At 39.0% G+C, this 23,805-nt stretch overlaps 1 protein-coding gene across 9 annotated transcripts in view; it reads left to right on the top strand.

Moving 5' to 3' along the window:
• The window catches only part of LOC141734238 (RCC1 and BTB domain-containing protein 2), a 35,179-nt gene extending 11,374 nt beyond the window's left edge, over positions 1-23,805 (top strand). For 3 of the 9 annotated variants that reach the window (XM_074565745.1, XM_074565755.1, XM_074565765.1), the window contains 12 exons: positions 191-314; positions 730-888; positions 1,366-1,516; positions 2,369-2,535; positions 3,247-3,405; positions 4,992-5,099; positions 7,249-7,391; positions 9,222-9,412; positions 15,224-15,350; positions 18,484-18,620; positions 19,233-19,363; positions 22,730-23,016. In XM_074565745.1, the coding sequence (XP_074421846.1) occupies positions 297-314; positions 730-888; positions 1,366-1,516; positions 2,369-2,535; positions 3,247-3,405; positions 4,992-5,099; positions 7,249-7,391; positions 9,222-9,412; positions 15,224-15,350; positions 18,484-18,620; positions 19,233-19,363; positions 22,730-22,870 (1,632 nt within the window). In that variant the 5' untranslated portion in view covers positions 191-296 and the 3' untranslated portion in view covers positions 22,871-23,016. Of the gene's footprint in view, positions 1-190; positions 315-729; positions 889-1,365; positions 1,517-2,368; positions 2,536-3,246; positions 3,406-4,991; positions 5,100-7,248; positions 7,392-9,221; positions 9,413-15,223; positions 15,351-18,483; positions 18,621-19,232; positions 19,364-20,804; positions 20,943-22,729 lie in introns of those variants that run through there. The other 6 variants (XM_074565735.1, XR_012584480.1, XM_074565723.1 and 3 more) reach the window with 6 other exon arrangements.

The raw sequence follows: 23,805 nt of genomic DNA, 5'->3' as shown, positions 1-23,805 counted from the left end.
CTATGCTAAAGCAATAGAAATGTAGTGTGAGATTCAGACATTAGATTGACTAGTTTTAATGTCTGGCAAGACCTGTTATTCTTTTCCTTTAACTATAAACTTGTCATTTGTCCTTTGATAAGCTGCAAAATGTTCAGTTATCTTTTTTATTTATTATATGTCTACTTACATAAAATGCAAATATTCTTAGGAAGTTCCCAAAGATTCAATAATTGTTGAAACACAGAAGTAAATTTCAGAAGTAAAGGAGAAAGGAAAAAGTTTCTCAAGTTTCCATTTTCAATACGTGAAAACAAATGTGTGTATTTTCAAAGGTAAGTATATTCGTGGGCAGAATTTTTTATGGTTTCTTCCTTTAACAGTAATTTTAGCACCAGAGGAAAAGAACAAATTATTTTCATGTTTTGAGTGTATACTTTACACTTTATATTAGAATCCTGTACAGTGAATTCTATAAGCTAGCTGTTATGTTGTGTGAAAATACGAGCTCACCATTTAACTTCTTATATGGTGCTTTTCTCCATGCATATTGATCCTTTCTTTCTATATCGTGATATATTTTATATGTTTATTTTAATAGCTTCCCTCCAAGTATTATTCTAGAATTAAAATGCTGGTTTGTTGTCAAAAAAGGAGATGGTGATATTTCTCTAAATTTTCCCTTTTTACTGTGCAGAGGTATACATTTCTCTCTGTCTAGGTATTTGATATAATTTTTTATAATATCAGGTCTTGAAGGCAACATTACTATCAGCCCTGAAGATGCTGGATGTTGGGAAATGGCCAATTTTTTCTCTGTGTTCCCAAGAAGAGCTCAAGTTAATTCGTCAAGCCTGTGTATTTGGCAGTGCTGGTAATGAAGTGTTGTATGCAACTGAAAATGATGAGGTAATTGTCCAAGAGTGTGTATGAACATGACATATTTAGTCATTTATGTATCAAGTTATTCTGAAAGCCAGTACCATGATAGTACACCTAGAAAACGCTGCATGCAAAAATGCCTAATCATTTTGATAGCTGCTAAAACATTTTCAATCAAATTACTGGCTTCCTATCACAATCAGAGGATAAAGAGAAGATGGAGTCAGACATTCCTTGAAGGTGCATAGTGACAGGATGAGAGGCAATGGACACAAGCTGGAAGATGGAAAATTCTGATTCAGTATTAGGAAAAAAAAATTACAATGAGAGTGGGTAAATCCTGGAGGGGCAGTGAGATCATTTCCTTGGAGGTGTTCAAGACTCAACTGGACATGGCCTTGAGTCAACTGATCTATTTAGACCTTTGTTGAGCAGGGGGGTTGACCTTTGGAGGAGGTCCTCCATTCCAACCTAAATTATGATTCTGTGATTTTTTTATAACAGGTTTTTGTGCTTGGCATGAACTGCAGTGGATGTTTGGGAACAGGTGACATGCAGAGCACTATTGAACCAAGGAGGTTAGATTCTCTATGTGGCAAAAAGATAGCCTGTCTGAGTTATGGAAGTGGCCCTCATGTTGTTCTTGCTACAGAAGGTAAAGTATGATCTGAATATTGCTTTTTCAGATAGTCCACTTTAATTAGTCCAGCAGGTCTGGACTAATGTGCAAGGTCTGTGCTGGTAATGTAAGAGAGAGAATTGAGATAGACATTCTGTATATTAAAAGGGATCAGAAGTACCTGGTAATGTCTGTACCCTAGTGATTGTAAATGCTTGGGAACTGCAAAAAGTGTCCAGGCTCGTGTTTCCCTTAAACAGTAGCTTTTTTCTATGGTCAGTTGGAGACAGAATTTTACACTCAGTGGACCATCGGTCTAACTCAGTCAGACATTGCATTCATTCTTAATTTTACTAGCATGCTTCTCAAAATACAGGACATGAATAGTATGTTTAAATAATAAGTAAATAATAGTATATCTATTAATAAGTAATAATACGCTTTTCTTACAAGCATCTTCATGTATATTGTAAAGGAGTGAAAACTTGTTATTTGCATTTTCCAAAGTGAGAAACAGTGCCAGGGCATAGACAAGAAATTGTGATTGATTTTCAGTATCAAAGAAATGGAAATGGGGACTCCTGACTGTCATTTCCTCCTTTTCTCTCTTCTGTTGCACTGTCTCCTTTCTTTTAGCTACATGATTTCCTTTATTAATGTCACGGTGATACTATCCTTTTGGATTTGTGGTCAATGCTATGTGAAGGTGGCATTGGTATGTCCATGGGCTTAAGAACCCCAAAGGGCATAAATATATATATATATATGAATGTACACTTAAATATGTATATTGTTATTGAATTTGACTTTTCAGTTTTTGTAATTTTGTGTTGTGTGCTCATTACAAAAATAGAGATTTTAAACCAGCTTTTTACATTTTTATTGTAGAAGGAGAAGTGTATACATGGGGTCATAATGCTTACAGTCAGTTGGGCAATGGTACAACAAATCATGGTTTCATTCCCTGTCAAGTCTCTACTAACTTGGTGAACAAGAAAGTCATTGAAGTTGCCTGTGGCTCTCATCATTCTATGGTGTTAACATCTGATGGAGAGGTGAGAACAGCTGGAATAGATCTCGCTTTTCTCTTAATGAAATTCATGTGTGTGAAAAACAGGAAAACATTCTGCACCTAGAGCATTAGACCTTGCTTCTCGCCATCCTCAAACAGTGCTGATGCAACACAAATGTTTGATAAAAATGGAAAACCTGTCAGGATCTAGCTGCTTTGAAGTGCATGCAGAACATTGAGTTTTGTGCCACATCTGCTTGAAATAGCAAATTATAGTGTCTTGCCCTGGTAGAGGGCAGCCAGTTCCTTCCTATGCTATACTCTATTGTAAATGCTTAATGGCATTAAAGCTGACATTAATATAAATCATATTCATGTAAGGAGTTCTACCCACCAAAGTAAAAAATTTTCTGTCACTTAGTTTGAGGTGCCATTTGTGTCGTTAGCCTTTCTACTTTGTGTTCTGGAAAACTAGCAATGGATTCTTCCGGCATTAATGCAGCTGTCATGTTGCCTCTTACCTTTGGTTGGAGGAACATAAAAGAATGGAATATATAAATATTATGAGTGGCCTGTTTTTGATAGAAACAATTAAATTGTAAACCTATGTATCTTCCTAGATTTTTAAAGGAATACACCCGCTTGATCTCAAAATGTAATTTTTTACGCATAGAGTAAAAAAGTTTCTGTCTTGAATACGTACTTTGAACTGTATGTTGTGTGTCCTTCTTTTATGACAATTGTCTTACAACAGGTATACACATGGGGTTATAATAACTCAGGCCAAGTTGGATCTGGTTCAACAGCTAATCAACCAATCCCTCGAAGAGTTACCAGCTGCCTACAAAATAAAATAGTAGTTAATATAGCCTGTGGACAGATGTGCTCCATGGCTGTGGTGGAAAATGGAGAGGTAAGAAATTTTAAGTGAATTTTCTGACTGAATTTTATTTTATTATAATATTATGGGATGTAGATCATTTTAAACCTGTCAGCAATGAGCTACTGCTCAGAAAAGAGGTATACCTTTCCAGACTCCCTCAAATCTACCTGCTTATACTGCTTGTAAAAAATATTGTCACAAATTGTCCTGCATATTCTGACATACTTAAGCACATCTTCCTATCTGTGCTGATTATGGTTTCTTCTTTAGAAAGGAGGAAGAGTGAAAAAGGGAAAATTGTTCACTAGTATTTGGGTTATGGCTTTTTGTTTATGAGATTTATCATAAAATTTAGCGGCTGTTACTTTGTATCAACTATTAAAGTTGGCTTTGAGTTGAAGGAATTCAGGTATCAGATTTCAAATTTACTGGAAAATACAATTCTGAAGTAAAAATAGCATTGTGAAGGTCAGAAGTTTTTCATAAATTTGGGGATTAAATCATATCAAATCTATATATGTATACTTAGCATTTCAGGCTAGCTTCATTTTCTCATATGTAAGAAATAACTAAGTTTGTGTCACCAATTTACTGATCTTTAGAGCTGGTATTATATTCTGGCAAAACTGAAAGTGGTGATTAATACATTATCCCACTGCTGTCTTTAGCATTCGTAGCAAAATAAATTATTGTCTATACTAGAATCTTAAGTATCAAGGGTGTGAGAATAATTAGTGAATGCTGTTATGCACATATATATGTGCTCATATGTACACACTTTATCTCAAGAGAAAACAGAGAAAATAAAAGTACATGGGATATATTTGTTCTACTGCAGTACCCCTTGAATCCATCTCGTACTTTTTTTTATTGTCATTGCAAAGATACAAAGAGGTTGTAGTGCTCTTGTTGCTTTAGTTTCTATGAGCTGAAGATTTCGGGCAACTTACATCCTCTCTAGCTCCATCGCTCTAAGTATTTCAATTTTAGACCTAAGTAGTTATTGACTGTTTGCAGTAGAACATATGTCACTGAAATTGTCAGAGCTCAATGTTTTCCCTTTTTCTTATGCTCAGCATAGAGCTGTTAACAGCCTACTCAAACGGTTGCGCATAGCTTCCAGTTTGTACTTGTTTTAGTGTGTTTTCTGTTAGAGGATTTTTGAATGAGAAACCAGCTCTTTGAGAAGGGGAAGCATTCATGCTGACTTTGCTCTGTGCTGGGAAACAGCCATATGAATCACTTATTTTGTACTCTTCATATTAAAAATTAAAATATTGTAGCATTATGTAATATGACTCTTGAAGAGCAACATGAATATGGAGGTTTAGAATTTTAGATGAACGTGCAGTTGGTATTTTAACCAGAAGCAGCATACAAAATTTCTGGTACAGAAAAACATATATATGTCTGTATATATATAGGTATGTATATATGTACGTTTGTGTAGGTATGTATATATGTGTGTTTGTGCGTATCTACGTATAAAGTACAGATCCTGAGGGGGGGACAGGAAATACTGAAGAAAATTATTATTGTAAGCCTGAAGTAGTTATATTGCTTTCAGAAGAAGTAGATGGTAGCAAACAGTTAAAATCCCTGTCTCTGTTTTTAAGGTCTATGTCTGGGGTTACAATGGCAATGGCCAGCTCGGACTGGGCAGCGTTTGCAACCAGCCAACACCGTGCCGAATAGCAGCTTTGCAAGGCATTCGCGTACAGCGGGTACGTGCGTGTGATGCTCCACGTCACACCCTTCAGGAACAGATGAAAATATGCTAAGGCACATTGTACATTCAAAGGAGATAGTCCTTCATCTCTTTGTTTCAAGTGCCATTTATCAGAATAAAAACATGTATCCTAAAATGGACCTCTGTCAGCAGGGGAGAAACTGTGACCCTGTGGAATTCAGTGGGACTTTTGCAATTGACTTCAGTGAGGTCAGGATTTTCCTTAAAGAGGACTAGGCCATTAAACATGTTTGATTATTTTTTTTCCTGTGAAACTTAACAAAAAATAATTCCTGTCATTTTAGTAAAGAAGAAAGTCTTTATAGGCTACCCCATTCTTCATTAACCTCTGTCTTTTGTTTCTGGGAAAATGCTGCAGTTTAGCATTTTGTCTTTTCTGGCAGACTGAATATCACTTTTAGAGTTTCGCTCCAGCTGCAGTGAGTAACTGGTGTTTGGAGTCTGAACAAATTGTCTTCAACTGGTTTTGGTCAACAGATGGGCTGATTCCATGGTTAGTCTTCCTCTTGGGCGGTTATTACACTCTAGCAAATAGCTTGACTGCCATCAGTGTAACTAGCGAACTGGTAACTTCTTTGATAATCATAGAATCATAGAAAGGTTACAGTTGGAAGGGACCTTAAAGAGAAGAAACATATAAAGCAACTGGAGAACTGATACTGAAAGTTCTTAATTGATTTGTCAAAAATAGAGGATACAATCAGGAAAATAACACATTCTGCTAGAAAACATTGGGTTTGTAACCTAGTGAAAATTTACAAGAGTGTTTTGAACTTTGGACCTTACTTATTACATTTACTCAGGGAAGTTCTGGGTTTTATAAATCTTTTTAATTAAAGTCATAGAATCATAGAATGGTTTGGGTTGGAAAGGGCCTTAAAGATCATCTAGTTCCAACCCCCCTGCCATGGGCAGGTACAAGTAATTTATTTACATAGGTTTATGTTCAGTTGCTAGGACGTAGACAGTAGCGTTGCTGGTAACAACTGCAGTTGGAGAAGAGCATAATAAAGTGAATATTATTTTCTCCTGTATTTATTTTCCTGTTTAGAGAGTGAGTGCTCCAGTAAGTTCGATTTAGATGCTATTTCCATCCACTTCGTTTGCTTGATATCAATTAATACCAAGTTGTAGACCTTCAATCAGTAAATAACTTAAGGATTTATTTCATTTAAAGCACATCACATGCTTCATGGATGTCAGCGGCCTACATGTATTTATGGCATATCTGCTTTGCAGATTATATAAAGATACGTGAGCTTCTTTTGAAAAAAATAAATTGGTTATTGATAGCTGTCTAGCTATAATAGGTTATATTAACTCATGCAGAGCAAGGCTGTTGCTGGTAATTTTGCCACTGTGTATCTGCATGTGCAGCAAGTGCTGCATATATAGATTATAGAGGGGATATTCAGGCAACCTGATGTGGGGTACCTGAGGAGGCGGCTCAGCAGGACCGAGTGGGTTTCCACAAGAGGATATGAGCTGACGCAATTGTGTGCTGCCATCAGGATGGAGAGGTTAATCTCTTCCCTCTTTTTCCTGGCTGGCTACTCCCGTTGCTTACCTTGTCTGGGCGCTGGTGGTCCTCAGGCCCAGCTGTGGGCAGTTTGCTTGCAGTGATGCCAGTTATCTCAGCAGAGGGTCTGGTGAGCGCTAGCATTGGCACAGGGAGGGGACAGTTTTGTGTGGCTGGCAGTCAGGGAGGGGAGGAGCGGATAGGGAGACCTCACCTATTTTTACAGTGGTAAGCTATTCATGTTGGAGCAGTTGCCCATAGAGCAAGGTCAGCGCAAGACAGACGATCTGCCTTTTTCTGCATTTTTTCTGCATACTGTTCCTATTTGTCATATAGCTTTCCTTCTTTCTCAATTTCTAGCTACTCTTGCTGTACTCATGAGATTACCTGGCAGGGTTCCTCACTGATGCGTTTGTTCCTCAAAGTCACCAGTCACCTCATCTTCTTTGCTTCCCTTTTTAATAAATTTATCTGTATTTGTAATTTTTGTAATTCTTACACTGGTATAGAATCAATGACATTAATGTATAGCATAACTTGTATCTATCTGTATTAACTTACGGTTAAGTACAAATGAGATTTTTCTTTTTATTATTCCTTATAGGTTGCCTGTGGCTATGCACATACGTTAGTGCTAACAGATGAAGGTCAGATTTATGCCTGGGGAGCCAATTCATATGGACAGTTAGGTACTGGGAATAAAAGTAACCAGCCTTACCCTACAACAGTTATTGTGGATAAGGACAGGTAATACTTACAGCCTTGCAGTCAGACATTAGTTGGCATACTCTCAGAAGAGCTACAGAAAATAATGGCATTTTTAATCTATTTTTTGGAAGAAATTGCCTATAATTTTTTGCAATGGTTCTTCTGCTAAATGTGAACAGAATTTTCACTGAAAGTACCTGAATCTGCCCCATAACCAGCTTTGTGAACGAGAAACTGGATGTTCTGAGCCCAAATGTGCTATTTTCTGCTTCGACTCACACTGCACTTTATAGGCCTTAATTGCAGTTTCTCTTCAGGGGTGTAATTTCATTGTTTGAAGTCAACAATAAAAGCTTTATTGTCTCTGAATATAAATCGTATTTTAATATGCTACTTTTGACAAGAAGTACACACATAAAAAGTGAAGAGTGGACATCTGCAATTTGTGTTATTTCTGCTATTAAATCCGACTCATAATCCGGGAGAGAGAGAGAAAGGGAGGAGTTCGTTCTTGGTATTGATGCCTGAAAATTAAACTTAGATTTTTACAAGTTAAATATTTTTCTCTAAGTTCTTGATGTGTAGTGGGCAGCTAATGTAATGTAATGTAATGTACTATTGCTAATGTAAAGCCATGCATATGTGTGACCAGAAATTTGAATCTATTCCTTACTACTGAGGTCTTGATTTTGGCCTCCTGTTGTGAATAATAAGAAAAGTGAGATGTCCCTCTTAAACTTGTGTCTGTATACTTTATTGTAAGGAAGAGGCAACTCCTCTCTGGTGATGAGACACGGCCTGTTTTTGAATGTTGCTATATTTTTATGTGTGTTTTTTGCTTTTGCTTAAAATGTAACTGAATTTTTTCCAGACGCTTTGGCTGCAGTTAAAATGTTACCACATTTCAATACAAGTTTTAATGTTGTATTCTGCCTTTCCCTTTTGTTGGCCAGAATATGCATTCCTGCTGTCAGTGACAATGTTACCTCACAAAGGCCTGCAAGATTTGTACATCCAGCTTTAAACAAGTTGTTTCCCAGCTATTTTCCCCAGGCAGCTGGGAAAAGAAGTAAACAAGCAGTGGTTCAGACTGCAAAACAGTGGATTGTGTAATGATGTCGTACACAGTGGAAGTTATGAAATCCTAAATCAACTTTAGGATTAGTGAGATAGCCTAACGTAGCTAAAATACACAAATACACTTAGAAACAGCTTTTAGTGCTGTTTGGTTCTAGTTTTTAATTTTCAAAATGCAAGTCTGTGAGTAATAATACTTGTATGAGTAATGACACTTCAGTATTTTAATTGAAGGAAGTATGTTTAAATTGTTGGCTTATAACTGTTACCAATAGGCAAGCAGGAAAAAGGTTTTCATTAACTTTCAATTATACACCAAAATGCAAATTCCTTTTTTTTTTTTTTTTTTTGGAAACACCTTTTCATTTCCTTCTTCATCTTCTCCGAGTACCCGTTCTCTACAGCTTTGCGCAGCCACTTGCCTCACTGCTCACCACCACCGAGGACATTCAGAGCCTTGAAACTCATCATAGCTTTGTTTGAGGGAGCCGAGGGGGTCAGTAGAGCATGTGCTGCAGCAGATACACTGCTCTGCTGCAACTGTGTCTCCTCACTCCCAAGATGCCTTTTCACTGAGAACCTTTCTGAATGCACGCTATTTGAAGAAACGTTGATAGCCCTTTTAATTTTGCTGCGTATGATCAGAAAACATTCTTGCCATTGTAAGTGCATGCACGCTTACAAAAAAGTTTTGCACTAGAGAAAGACAGGAAGTAGTGAGCTTCTTCACTGCATTTTGTTCTTATGAGAGTGACTTGCTTTTTTTTTTTCTTTGTCTGCTTGTAAATTCAGAGTTATAGAGATTGCAGCCTGCCACTCTGCTCACACGTCGGCTGCCAAGACCCAGAGCGGCCAGGTGTACATGTGGGGCCAATGCCGTGGGCAGTCTGTGATCCTTCCCCACCTCACTCACTTTTCCTGTACTGACGATGTGTTTGCTTGCTTTGCTACCCCTGCCGTTATGTGGCGTCTTCTATCAGTAGGTGAGCTTAAATATGTTTTGTGTTGACGTCTTCTAAATAGAATCATTAGTGCATAAAACTGTGGCATGTATTTGAAGCCTAAACTTAGTTTCTTGCAAAAATTTATACTGGGAAGCATATGTGTAAATGGCTATATGGAATTGTAAAAATTGCTCAGGCCTCCTGGCAGTGCTAAATGATTGTCTGTTTCATTTATGTGGTTTACTTCTGCGGGGAAATGCCTTGGGTTTGGGGAGGGTTTTGTTTTGTGTAACCACTGAATGTTCCTATAACTCCACGGGTGTAGAAGCTGAGTTTGAATTTGGAGACTTGAGAGAGTCATACAGAACATTTAGGAACTCTGAAGCTTTCTTTGATGCCCTTAAGTAGAGTACTAAGAATTGAGGGAGCCAAATTCCCATGTTCAGAATTGGCCATAGGCACTTAGAGTCTCATCACAAGGGATCATGACCTGGGTTTCTGAAGAGACAAGTTGCTGGATCTCAGATATTTGATTAACATTAAGGTCTGTCTTGCTGGCATTGACCAGAAAGCGTTAAGTATCTAGCATTGTCTAACAGAGAGCTCGTTCTTCAGCTACAAATCCAATTCCATATTGGTTGCTAATAAAGTTACTGGCTTTGCTGACCTAATCAGAGATGAGACTCTTGGGGCTGTCAGTAGGTGCCATCTGGGAGCTTAAGCTCAAAGCTAGAATGCAGCAATTCGTTAATTTGTAATTTGAACCACACTGAGTCCATCATGCTTCCATTCCACTTCTGTACTGCCTTTGTAATTGCTTTTGTGTTGCTGTATGCTTTGTCTGACAACTGTAGAACACTCTTTGCTCCCTTGGTGCCTTCTGGATGCCAAGGTAAGGAAATTCTGTTAATAGTACTCATATTTCAGCTTTGAGAGACTAGAAGATTAAATGGAGAATCTCATTCTCAGGAAACTGCTTTGCCAAAATATATGGATTAGGGCACAGTCCAAAGATCTTAATTTTCTCTAGGCTGAAGCAGTTGTGGCTTGTTCAGAACTGTAAGATATGCGCTTAATTACTGTGGAAATTCTTAATATTCCTAATATTTGCCTACTGCTAATTAGATGTAAATTGTGTTACTGCATTAAAATCCCAGGCAATGGGGTGTTTCGTTCCATGTAAATATACAAAAAAAGCTTTTATAAATACATCAACAAAAAGAAAGCCAGGGAGAATCTCCATCCCTTACTGGATGCGGGGGGGGAAAGTTGCAACCAATGATGAGGAGAAGGCTGAGATACTTAATGCCGCCTTTGCCTCCATTTTCAATAGTCAGACCAGCTATCGCCAGGGTGCTCAGCCTCCTGAGCTGGAAGATAAGGCTGGAGAGCAGAACAACCCACCCACAATCCAGGAGGAAGTAGTCAATGATCTGCTTCTGCACCTAGACACACATAAGTCTATGGGGCTTGATGGGATTCACCCAAGAGTACTCAGAGAGCTGGCGGGAGAGCTCACCAAGCCTCTCTCCATCATTTGTCAACAATCCTGGTCAACAGGGGAGGTACCAGATGACTGGAGGGCGGCTAATGTGACGCCCACCTACAAGAAGGGTTGGAAGGAGGATCCAGGGAACTACAGGCCTGTCAGCCTGACCTTGGTACCAGGAAAGATCATGGAGAGGATCATCTTGAGTGAGCTCTCACGGCAAGTGCAGGGTAGCCAAGGGATCAGGGCCAGCCAGCATGGGTTTAGGAAGGGGAGGTCCTGCTTAACCAACCTGATCACTTTCTGTGACCATGTGACCCGCCTTCTGTGCGTGGGGAAGGCTGTGGACGTTGTCTATCGGGACTTTGGTAAGGCCTTTGACACTGTCCCCCACAGCATTCTCCTGGAGAAGGTGGCAAATCATGGCATAGACAAGTGTACTCTTCGCTGGGTTAAAAACTGGCTGGATGGCCGCGCCCAGAGAGTTGTGATTAGTGGGGTGAAATCCTCTTGGTGGCCGGTCACCAGTGGTGTCCCTCAGGGCTCAGTTTTGGGGCCGGTTTTGTTTAATATCTTTATCAATGATCTGGATGAGGGGGTTGAGTGCACCCTCACTAAGTTCGCAGACGACACCAAACTAGGAGGGAGTGTTGATCTGCTTGAGGGTAGGAAGGCTCTACAGAGGGACCTGGACAGGCCGGATTGATGGGCCAAGGCCAACTCTATGAGGTTTAATAAGGCCAAGGGCCGGGTCCTGCATTTCAGTCACAACAACCCCAAGCAACGCTACAGGCTTGGGGAAGAGTGGCTGGAAAGCTGCCCAGCAGAAAAGGACCTGGGGGTGCTGGTGGCCGGCCAGCTTAACATGAGCCAGCAGTGTGCCCAGGTGGCCAAGAGGGCCAACAGCATTCTGGCTTGTATCAGGAATAGCGTGGCCAGCAGGAGCAGGGAAGTGATGGTGCCTCCGTACTCGGCACTGGGGAGGCCTCACCTCGAGTCCTGCGTTCAGTTCTGGGCCCCTCTGTACAAGAGGGACATGGAAGCGCTGGAGCGTGTCCAGAGGAGAGCTACCAGGCTGGTGAGGGGTCTGGAGACCAGGTCATATGAGGAGAGGCTGAGGGAGCTGGGCATGTTTAGCTTGGAGAAGAGGAAGCTGAGGGGAGACCTCATTGCCCTCTACAACTACCTGAAAGGGGGTTGGAGAGAGGTGGGTGTTGGCCTCTTCTCCCAAGTGAATAATGACAGGACCAGAGGAAATGGTCTGAAGTTGCGGCAGGGGAGGTTTAGATTAGATATTAGGAAGAATTACTTTACTGAAAGAGTGGTCAGGCACTGGAACAGCCTGCCCAGGGCGGTGGTTGAGTCACCATCCCTAGAGGTGTTTAAGAAACATCTAGATGTGGCACTTCAGGGTGTGCTTTAGTGGCAGAGACTGTAGGTTGTTTGGTTGGACTCGATGATCTTAAGGGTCCTTTCCAATGAAGGATTGGAAGGTCCCCTTCCAATGGAGATTCTGTGATTCTGTGATTCTGTTTTTCAGTTGTAAGTTCTACAATAAATATCTGTAGTATGTTCAGATTTCTCTTCTAAATGAATTGGTTATTTTATGAAGAAAATGGGACATTGTTAGTATGTGTAGCTTAAACATAAATTCAGTTATATGTATCTTCTTAGGTACATTAGCAGAGTTCTGGGGCTCTTCATCTCCCATTTCTTCTTGCCCAGTTAAAATATTACTTCATGCTATATCAGAATTTCCCCTTCACTTTTTCTGTTGCCTTTTCTTCTCAGTTTAGTGCAGAGTATTGAGGAATTTTTTGAAGAGTGGAGGAAGGCAAGAAGCAAAAACTGCCTCTTTCCTTATTTCGTTCCTCACAGAGAAGACAACTGAGTCTAAAAGAGTCCTGAGTAGGATTATATATGATCATTCATGTAATTATCACCCTTATGTTGAAGACTTCCAAGTAACCCATTTATTAATAAGCATATTGCTCATTAATACTCATAGATATTCACTCTCTTTAACGCAGCGTGGTTAAGCTTACATTTGTAACTATTTCCCATCGCATCTTTTATCTCCACCTTCGTTGTCACCGTCATCAATACACCCCGTCTCCTTGCACAGCTTCTCACCTTGACAGTCATTTTTGACTGTAGCAGCGCCTTTTATTTTTTTTTTGACCTTGACTTCTTGGTCCCTTTGGAAATAATTTTGCAATGATGTAACAACATTGTACCAAAGCACAAGGTGAAACCTTACAGGAGGAAAACAAAACTTAGTTAAGTAAACTTAGTAAAAAAATTAGTTTTTAAACAAAACTAATTTCAGATGCACTTGCAAACCCACATTCTCATATGTGCCAAGTGGTCTCTCCAGCATCCCGGCACTAAAATGTGTATTCAGGTGGTCTAAGCAGGGTTCCTTGTGATGACATAGAATAAAGGATGCTGGCTTTCAGGCCCTCATCGTGTTTCCTGGATTCATTTTAGATAGGTGACTCTGTGCTGATTTCAGGTGTGCCTTTTCGCATGCTCTAGGAGCTGAGAGTGACTATTCTCTTCATCCTGTCCCACCTTGGCAAGTCGTCAGGACTGACTCATTGTTGTTTGTCTCCTGACTGTGGTGAGAGTCATCAGGCAGCTGCATCCTTGGATCTGAACATCTGCTGGACTAGGTGCCACGGACATCTTCTTCTATGATTACAGCCCTTCTCCATCTGTTCTATTCTGGTGCTTCCACACCCAGGCATTCCCATTCATTCCCCCTTGTGGCAATTGTAATATTTGTATTACAATTCTTAGCACTGACTGCTAAGGAGCTTTCTTGGCCCTGTGCCTTGTCAGTATGAACTGCCTCTTCGTTTCCTTCCTCTGGTTCCCCTTTCACAGCTGTAACAAATAAAAGCACCTAAGAATTCATAACCGAAAGTATGAATTTCATAACTCTAAGAATTTCATAACTGAATCCCACTATATTCAGTTTACCTCTGCTGGCTGTAGAAGTCATCTGGAGATGCATATTGCTGGACATCTGAATTGCCACTTAACTTAGAAGAAAAGCTTCAGCATTGCATTGGTTGTTAAAATTATTACTTATCTGGATAGCAGGTGTCTGAATAAATAAACCACATTGTGCAAAATAAGAACTAACAAAGTATTTTACAGTATCATTATTTCAGAAGGTTTTTTTACTATCATTACATTGGATTTCTCCCCCTCCAATCCTTTTACCTGTAATCCAACGCACTTCAATAATTATTGCCCTAATTCGGTATACCTGAACATTAGCGGCATCCCCTAAATGAAATGAAAAATAATTGTGCTAAACAAAGTGTAACAGTATCAAACTGTGTGTGTTTTTTCTGGAGCTTGTGGTGATGGTCTTTCCATTTCGGGCAGAATACTATTCTTATTTCTAGCGTGGTAGGTTACAGGACCTAGCATTTATGTAATTTTCTGTAGAGAACAGCTTATTACTGACCCACAAAATTTGTATAAACCAATAATATGTATTTATATGGTAAGAAGACAAAATGTTTTCTGGGTTAAGAATGAGGTTTGGGGAGTTAAATTTTTTAGTAGTATTAAAGAAGAGAGTTCTCTGAGGCTACCAAATATAACAGAGATTTGGAAACAGTTCAGGAGATAAAAATTTGCGTGCAGACAATGGATGACTTTTCAAGGCTGTCTGGTAACTTTATAATGCAAGTGTCACGTGCAAGAGTGGGATGTACATACACGTGACACAAACAGGAATATGCAGACTTTCATGCAGAGGGCTTCTAAGACCTTAAGTCTCGGGAAAACACTTTTTGAATAGACTTGTGACTGCTGGTAGTTACTTTTAGGGATATTGTACCGGGCAGTTTCACTGCATCCAATATGTTGGTTATGTAGTAGCTTTATTTCTGCTGTAAGATAATGTCTCCTCATGGGAGTATTTTAGAAAATATTATCTTGATTTTTTTATTGACCTTTTGGGTATCTAATTCTAAATGAAAAATGTTAGTTATTATAATTTACCCAGTAATAAATGATAGCATTTGTTATCAGATGCAGCATTAAACTTCTGAGACTGTGTTAAAATCTTTTTTCTGCCCTTATATAGATGAATTAGAGAAGTCGGACTTTTTTTTTTAACAGGGATTTTTGTTTGAAGTAGGAAATTAGTAAGGATTGAAGAAAGCTGCCCTTTATTTGCTTTTCAGGGAGGTCATACTGAACACAGAGTCTGCTGGGTTTTTTTACTAGCCTTAAAGAGATGTCAAATTTATTAAGCGTGTTAATTGCTGACAGATACCCAGGGTGTTATCATGAGAGATACTTGTATTACTTACTATTAATTCCCCTTTTTATTCTAGAGCCTGATGACCATCTAACAGTAGCCCAGTCACTAAAGAAGGAATTTGACAACCCTGAAACTGCAGACCTGAAGTTTCTAGTGGATGGAAAATATATTCATGTTCATAAAGTTCTTCTCAAAATTAGGTAAGGCACAAACTGTATGGTTTAATAGAAACTAATCTGTCTGGTGTAGTCCACTGTGCTGAGTAATTACTGATCAAGATTCTTGACTTATTCTTACAAACTCCCTTTTCCCTCAGCCATGTGTTTCGCCTGCTGTCCTTCACTGTTACTCTCTTTTCCTCATTTCCTTCCTGCTTGGAATTACCAAACATGCCGCTTACTACTACTTACTACTTCATCACTTCCCTCCAGCTGATGTGTATCCCCCTTCATGCTACATAAATGGCCTTGACCCTGACTCCTAATAACCTTTTTCTGCTGAGGAAAAGGCTTGCTTCTTTCTGCTGCCTTCCCAGTAGTTTCAATCGGTTTTTCCTCCTTTACATGCTTGGCTTCCTCCACTGGGATGATTTGAGGGTTTTGTGTTAATTCTTCCTTTTCTTTCCTTCCACAAGACCCTTCAGTTGTTTCAGCAACTTCTGTAGATGCTCTGCGGATTTTCTTTTTAATCCTTTCATAGAATCATAGAGTAGTTTAGGTTCGAAGGGACCTTTCAGATCATCAAGTCCAACCATCAACCTAACACTGACAAAAGCCATCACTACATGAATTTTTTGTCAGATTTATTGTCAGATTTCTTATCCTACTTGTTTTAGACCTTCTTATCAGTGAAGCTGAATTTTAAGCTAGTTTCTCTTTTTGCTTTTACAGCTTTTTGCAAGTTAACACCACTTTACAGTGAGATTTGACATACACAGATCTATAGAGTAATCACATTGTTATTAACATGCAGAGATTAGTTATTGCTGACACAGTTTCTACTAGGGTATTCTGGAGACACTGCTTTAGATTTCTTCTGTCCTGCTAACTGCTTCTGCTCCATCCTTCTCACTGTTAGAATAGTTTTTTCTCTGCTATTTTCTTTCTCAAAATACTTGGCTATCTCATCCTGCTTATCACCACTTTCTTCCTACTTTTTCTCCTGAGTTCCATTAAAGCTCCTTGTTAATTCTTGCCTGCCCTTTTTTTGGTCTTTTCTGCTCTCCTCTTACTTCTCCAATTACCCGTATTACTGTTTTCTTGCCTTTGCTGGTTTCATTGCTTGTACATTACACTCGTGCCTATAGTCCACCCTCTTTGTTTGGAGTGCCGCGTGTCCCTCATCAGATACCACTTCAAATCTTGTGTATTCCCAAAGTGTTTCTCGGGTTCTTTTTCCTAATAATCAGACTATATGTAACCTTTCCTTGTTTATTTTTTCTTGCTCTACTTTTCTCAGATTATATGGTATTCTTGGAAGGAAATGTGTCTAATTTGAAAATGGATTTAAATTATGGCATTATCCAAATAATATACGGGAGTACTAAAACATCAGGCACAGGCTGTAGAAATAGTCTTTTCTTTAAGACTTATAGTCTCGTGATGCATCTGGATCAGAGGATAATGTATTTAACATGGTATTTTGCAGCATTCAGCCTGTTCCAGGGCGTTGTCATGAATGCAGTGCTGGTAAAAGTTCCTTTTCCTTTTCCAGTCATTTCTCTACTACTTACGAAAAGTTTTTTCCATCTTGTTCTGTGCCTACTGTTGAACTAGATCATATTGTTGGTGGTTATTAGCTTGTGATGGTGGTGAAACGGCAGGGCAATGCCCAGCTCGGTGAGAAGCTGGCCAGGAAACGTACTGCCTGCAGAAAGAGATATGTATGAGTATGTGGGTGGGATTCATCTGCTCTGCATTTAGCCAGCCAAAATTAGGTGTCTGGTCTGTCTCTACTGAGAGATAGAGAGAGGCGCTCCCAAGGATAAGTCACTCCAAGGTACTTTGGAGACTGAAGGATTAGTAGCAACTGCTTTTTATTTATTTACTTTTTAAGGAAGCAATGTGCACCACCTTCTCTCTGACTTTTTACTTTCGTGTGGTGCCATTGGGGCAATATTCCCAAGGATGGATAGCATGGTCACCACCACTTAACATGAGGCTCCGGGAAACAAAGCAACGGGGTCTGGTCTGCCCCTTCCAATGCCAAAATGTGTCACAAGATGTGGCAGAAGCTAGACAACGACTTTTTAATCCTTTATGAATTTGATTTGATGTTTATTTATTTTATTTAAAAAAGTAAAATACTAAGAAAAAAATTATTGAAATAACCAGTAAAATCAAATGTGAAAAAGGTAAATTAAGTGATAAAATAAATAACTATTTTTCATTTGTGTCCAAGTTATGCTGTCTTTACAATGTAGACTTGTCCCAGCATCATTAAAAGGAAACCAACCTACCTTTTCCTTAAAAGTTGTAGTAAAAGAAAAGCAAATTCTGATGTGGGAGGCTTAGAAAGTAAGTGGTGTAGTATAAAAGAGTCCAGTTAAATTGTGGCGGTTGTGGGAAAAGTTACCTGAGGTGGTGATGTTCTTTTCCATCAGCAAACATTTTGAAAACAATTCAAATATTACAGGATGTTTTTTAGGTCTTTTAGGGAGCAGTAAGTTACAGTGAGTTGTAAGTTGCTGTGAAGTTGCGGAGTACAGCTGTCAAAGGCAGTGCTTTTTCTTTGTTTGTGTCTTGTCTGTCACAAAAGTATTCAGACTTATAAGAAAAAGGTGATGAAAGGTCTGGGTGAGAGTGTCTTCACTTCAAATATTTTAATCCTTGAGTATAATGATTAAGTCTAATGCTAAATTGTATATCGACTCTGACGCTGCAACAGATGTTATCTAAAATATTAATAAATTACCTCCTCACTAGGTCATGTCGGAGAAAGCAGGTTGAAATGTGAGAATGGTCTAACTTTATTGTAAACTTTATCTATTACAAGACAGGTAATAAAATTCATAGTTAATGTGTAATGTATTTAAGGAAATTACATCAAAAACACATGGACCATCTTTAAAGATATTGTAAGTAGACATAGAACCTGCTGTAAAATATTAATAACAGAAATAAAGGAAAATTATGGGTTATATATAGAAGGCTTATAAGCCTTATAGGCTTAAAGAAATTAATGTGTTCAAATCAAGAAATCCTGCAGCTACGGTTTATGGTTGTGTATTTAGTCTGTTATGACGGATTATTATTTTTTTTACCAACTTGTAGCTGCAGCTCATCTTTCAAGCTTAACTCTTTACTGTATACAGTCTTTGTCCATGTTTTGTAGGTGTGAACATTTTCGTTCCATACTGAATAATGATGATGAAATTATAGAAATGAGTGAATTTTCTTATCCTGTTTACCGAGCCTTCCTGGAATATCTGTACACAGACAACATCAGGCTCCCTCCTGAAGATGCAATAGGTATTTGCCATAAATTGAAATAGCTCTAGGTTACTGTTTCTGAAAAGTTCAATTTGTGTGTTGTAACAGGGTGAGGAAGGAAGGGCCTGTTAAATTTAGTTTTATTAGCACTTAAATCTTGAGCTTGGCAGGTGTCAGGAAGAAGGGATGCAGTAGCAGGAAACATGCCCAAGGAGAATGTGTGGTGGGGAGGCAATAAGACCAAAGATGCGAAATGTTCAAAAAGAACTCATTGTTTCTCATATATATTTTTTTTCCTTAAAATTGGCACTAGTGCCATCCTAAAACTTTTCTGTTTGAGTAGCTGTGGCGATTTGATCATGAGTGAAAAGGAAGCTGTTCCCCGCATGAATTTAAGAGGATTTAAGTCACTAATTGATGCCTGGAATGACATAAAAAACAGTGAACAAGAAGACAGAACAGTTGCATAGTAATAAGAGTCCCATTTTGACACGCCTTTTGAGGACCTTTAAAAATGCACACATCATCTAGGAAAAAAAATATGACAAGCCTTTGATTAATTCGGCCTAAAACCACAGGGTAATTGATTCATTTGAAAAGAAATTAATATGTTTTGCACCAGGATAGTTAAAACTCTTTGAATTTTCACAGGACTGCTAGATTTGGCAACACTGTATAGAGAAAACAGATTGAAAAAGCTTTGCCAGCAAACGATCAAACACGGCATTTGTGAAGAGAATGCCATCGCTCTTCTTTCCGCCGCTGTCAAATATGAAGCTCAGGTAAGCAGAACTTCTCTTCAGGCAGTTGTTTTCTGAGAAATTAAGCTATTTAATATAACTGCATTTAACTGATAAGGCATGATTACTGCAATTTCCCTTACTGGCTTCCCAGATGTTTGTTTTCGCTTTTTTAAGCTATAAAAAAAGTGCAGCTACTGGTGTTTTCTTCCTGGCCTTTTGGCTTGCACCTGTGAGTCAGGATCCTTGATCTGCTTCCTGCCTTCTCATCTGGCACGGCATGGCATGCAAATTTCTCACTGCCATTTGCTTCTCCACCTTTTACAGGAGAATTTACCTGTAAAGTCCATCCCTATTTACATTTATGCTTCTATAAAAAAATCCACCTTTTGCATTGTTGTTTACAGCAAATCGTGCTGACATACAACGAATTACCTATTGTTATTCCTCTCCCCGTATCCTGTCATCTGGTCTGCCCTTGGCCCTGGAATGTTTCACTAGCACTCACCCTGTTATCAGCAGTACTGCAAGCGCCTTTTTTGTAAACAGCCAAATACTTTCAAAGATGTTTTCCTTTTCTCGACTTCTTAGCGCTGTGCTGATTCTGGAAATAATGATGTGGTGGGTTTTATTATTCAAGGAGCCTGCGCATATATTTTAGCTGTTGTTACAACTGAACATCATAGTTGAGAAGTCCTCATCTTTCTGTTCAAGATTTCTTTTGCTTTACAAGAATAAAATTAATATAGCCAAACAGAAGATTACCTATTAGAAGAGTGAAAATATGTAGCCGGTAACAATATTTTTTTTAAATACTTGGTTTTTTTGTTTTTGTCTGGCTGTGAAATGTAGGGTGAAGTTTTAAAGGAGGAGAGGCTAGAAGTGTAATACCATGGACTGATAAACAGTTCCAGGCGGTAGAAGCGAGTAGAAAGAAGGGACAGGAGCAAAAACTGAGTTAAAAATGCTGCAGCAGTCATACTTGATGAAATGAATTTGTGTAGGAGTTGCAAAAAGGAGGCCGAAAGTCAGTGAGTTTTGTAAATCGAAAGAGGGGATAACATCAAATTAGGAGATAAAGAGATTATCAGCTGCCAGTTACAACTGCCTTGTAACCAAGGTCCCAGTTACAGCTGAGGCAAAGAGGAATTGTACTTTGGGTGTGCTGTGGTGGTAGGAGCCCGGCACATCAGGGAGGACCCAACAGAAAGGGAGCACCAAATGATTCGAGTCTCCTAACAGCAGTTTTCACTAAAAGTTCACTCTGGATTTTTATCTCTTACGAGCTTTTCAACAGCTTTGAACACCTTCGCAGCAGAATTACCTTTAGTTGACCTGTGTCAGGTGAAGTAGTAAAACTAGCCTGGACAAAGTACTGGAGTTTATAATGGCTGAAACACAATAAAAGGGATTGGCTAGATGACTAAATATATGTTATCCTCCTCTTCCTTCTATGATTCAGTGTTTTATTCTCTATAACTAGTGTTCTTTTCAAATTAACACGATCATCGGATGATGAATTGGTTCACCTGCCCCGAGTGCAGCATGTGCCAAACTCTGGAACGCGTTGTTGCCCTCCTCCCTGCACCCACAGCTCAGAAAGGGACATAGTAGAGCTGCTTCAGAGAGTCGCAGCAAAGACTTCTTTATCAAAGACGTGGGATAGCCTCTGTCTAAGGAATGGTGAAGTAAGCCGGGATCTTTTAGCATACTACATTAATATAGTAAAAATGGGTTTGAGAACCATGTGCAGTGTATCTGCACTTCGGTAGAAAACTGTCCCAAGAAGAGGCCTAATATTTTGGAAGTTTTAAAAGATAAAATTGATTCAATTCTTTGTCATTAAATGTGAACGCTGCAATGAAAGATTATAGTGCTGTGTCATCTGCCATTAACACATCAAACTAACTGAAGACTGACTTGGCGACTGTATGCATCTGTTAGGATTAAAAATGCTTGAAAGTATTTTGTCCTGTCCTCAGAAAACGCAGAGTTGCTGCTACAAGTTAAAGCATATTTCTAATGTACAGCGTAGCAAATTTTAGATTAATCATCTTAATCATTAAAAGCCAGTATTTCTTGGAACTGCAAAATTAGTGACCAGGATTCTATGATATCTGTGGTCCTCTTCATAGATGAGTACCAGACAAGGCAGCTGCTGTTCATTTTATTTAGCGTAAAAGTTCACACGTTGACAGTAAAGCAACCCAGGTTCTGGCAGTTTCAGAGGTCAGTGTCTTTGATCTTCTACATTTTTTGATTTCTTTTTCTCTTCTCGTTCCTTTTCTTGCTTTTCCAGTACTTTTTGATGAGAGATACAATTTACTTCTGTGCATTGTTGCTACCTTATTTCTTTTTAAAGGGTATTTTGTGCTGCTTGGCCTCTGCTAAAGCTTTAGTTACGCCGTGACAGGGGTGATAGACTTGAAACACTAAATCTAAGGAAAAGGTTTTAAAGGGAAATGCACAGGTATTCTGCTAATTTTCTTTCTCCTATTAATCCCTGGCTGCAATGTTTGTGTAGTTAACATAGAATAAAACCGGCATGGATTAAGAGACCTCTTTTTGCCGTAACCCTTGAAGAGTTTATAGATCGTGGATCATGCTGCCAATTTAGACTCTCCTTGCTGCTGCCTCTGTCTCTGCTTGCTGCAGAAGGTAATTAATTTTCCTGCAACAGCAAGTTGTTGCATATGAACCAGCTAAAAGAAGATTGACCCAGTGGATGGAGAGAAGGATTGCTGCTGTTGTGAGGAGTCTGAGTGGGCAAAATTTGCTGCGTGAAATCAGGGTTGTGTGGCTTAATGGCTTGTACCTATCCTGAATACCTGAACATCCTGTTACAGCAAGACTGGGACAAGACAGAACCATTTTTGCTATCTAGGAATCCCAGTTCCTAGACAGGGGGACACAATTCCTAGGTTTGCTATGAAAGACACAAGTATCCTCTAACATCTAGTTTGCGTTCAGTGAGCATCATCAGATATTACATCAGATTTTGCTTTTATTTTCAGCAAGACTAGGATATCTGCTGTTTTTCACAGGACCACTACTGAATTCAGTGCAGGGAGGAAAAGAAAGGAGTTACTGACGCTCTAGGAGTTGTATGTGGGGAAAGTTGATGCTTTCACTTATTGATAACTTTTCTAATGAGCTCAGTAAATGTGATGGAGTTGAGAGTCAATTTACGTGGCTACTCCTGTTTTCTCGGAGAGGGTTTATTGAATAGTGTGCATGAACAAATTTCCTCCTGTCTAATTTGTGATCTAATCAAACTGATCGGAAAAGGGATTGGTAATGTGAACAACCTGGTATATTCTCTGCTAATGAAATGACAGATCTGAAATGGAAAAATAATAATTTTGCTATCGGTCATACATATTACAAATTACCTCAATTTGTTCCTAGGACTTGGAAGAATTTTGCTTCAGATTTTGCATAAACCATTTAACTGTTATTACGCAAACTCAAGGCTTCGCAGAAATGGACCACGACCTCCTGAAAAACTTCATTAGCAAAGCAAGCAGAGTGGGAGCGTTCCGAAACTGAGCTCTGACTACCACCAGGCTGAAGAGCACGTCCTCTTCCCTCCTGAAAATACTTTGGCTTTGGAGAATTTATCCATGGTCAGAATGTGCAAAGGTTTGGAAAGAAAGACTCGGTGTCCATCAGCTTAGGAAATGTGTAAAAGTCCACTAACATACAGGTTTCGTAAAGATGGCTACAGGACAGATGTATGGTGAGAGTTCATTGCCAACAGTCAGAATTTAACAACAAAAACCTAATGCAGTAACTACCATTTCCCACTTAAAGTCAAGCAAACTAAGCTATCATTATCTTATCCGTCTGAGGTTTTTTCCTTTTTTCTTTTTAAAAAAAAAAACCTGCATTCGGATTTTATGGGACAGTGACCTGTTTGCTGCTAAAACTTTCATACTATACTGTTATCACCAAACTAAGTTACTATGCCACAGTGGGCTGCTTTGTGCCTGGTTTATCATCCAGTGAAGACACAAACTTGGTTTTCTGAACATATGATGAAGTAATAAATTCTTTAGGATGAGAGGCTTTCTGATTGGTAGGAGGATATGTCTCACTTGGTGTTTATTTGGAGTGTAAATACCTAAACGCTGAAGAGCTTCAGCTGGATATTATAGTTTTGAGTTCCTGGCACTTCGGTCCATTTTTCTAGACAGAATGAAATAACTCTTCCTTTCCGTTACATGAAGTGCATTCCCTGGCACCCCAGCGGGCCAGGAAGCATTCACAGTGTTTGTCTGGATGTGAATTATTGTGCTGTGTGTTTTGGTACTCAGAAAACCATCTGGTTACTTGTTACCAAGAAAGACACCCAAACAAAATCTCAAGGAAAGGGAAGTTCCACTTGAGCTTTGTTTGTTCCTGTCTTACTATCTATCCCCAAATAGACCATCTTGAGAAAAAGACAGTTTCGAAGTGATAAAAATGAGTCTTGCAATTAAATC

Source organism: Larus michahellis, chromosome 1 (assembly GCF_964199755.1).
Source record: "Larus michahellis chromosome 1, bLarMic1.1, whole genome shotgun sequence".
NCBI lineage: Eukaryota > Metazoa > Chordata > Aves > Charadriiformes > Laridae > Larus > Larus michahellis.
The sequence above is the reverse complement of the archived record's forward strand: the minus strand, read 5'-3'. Positions and strand labels throughout refer to the sequence as shown.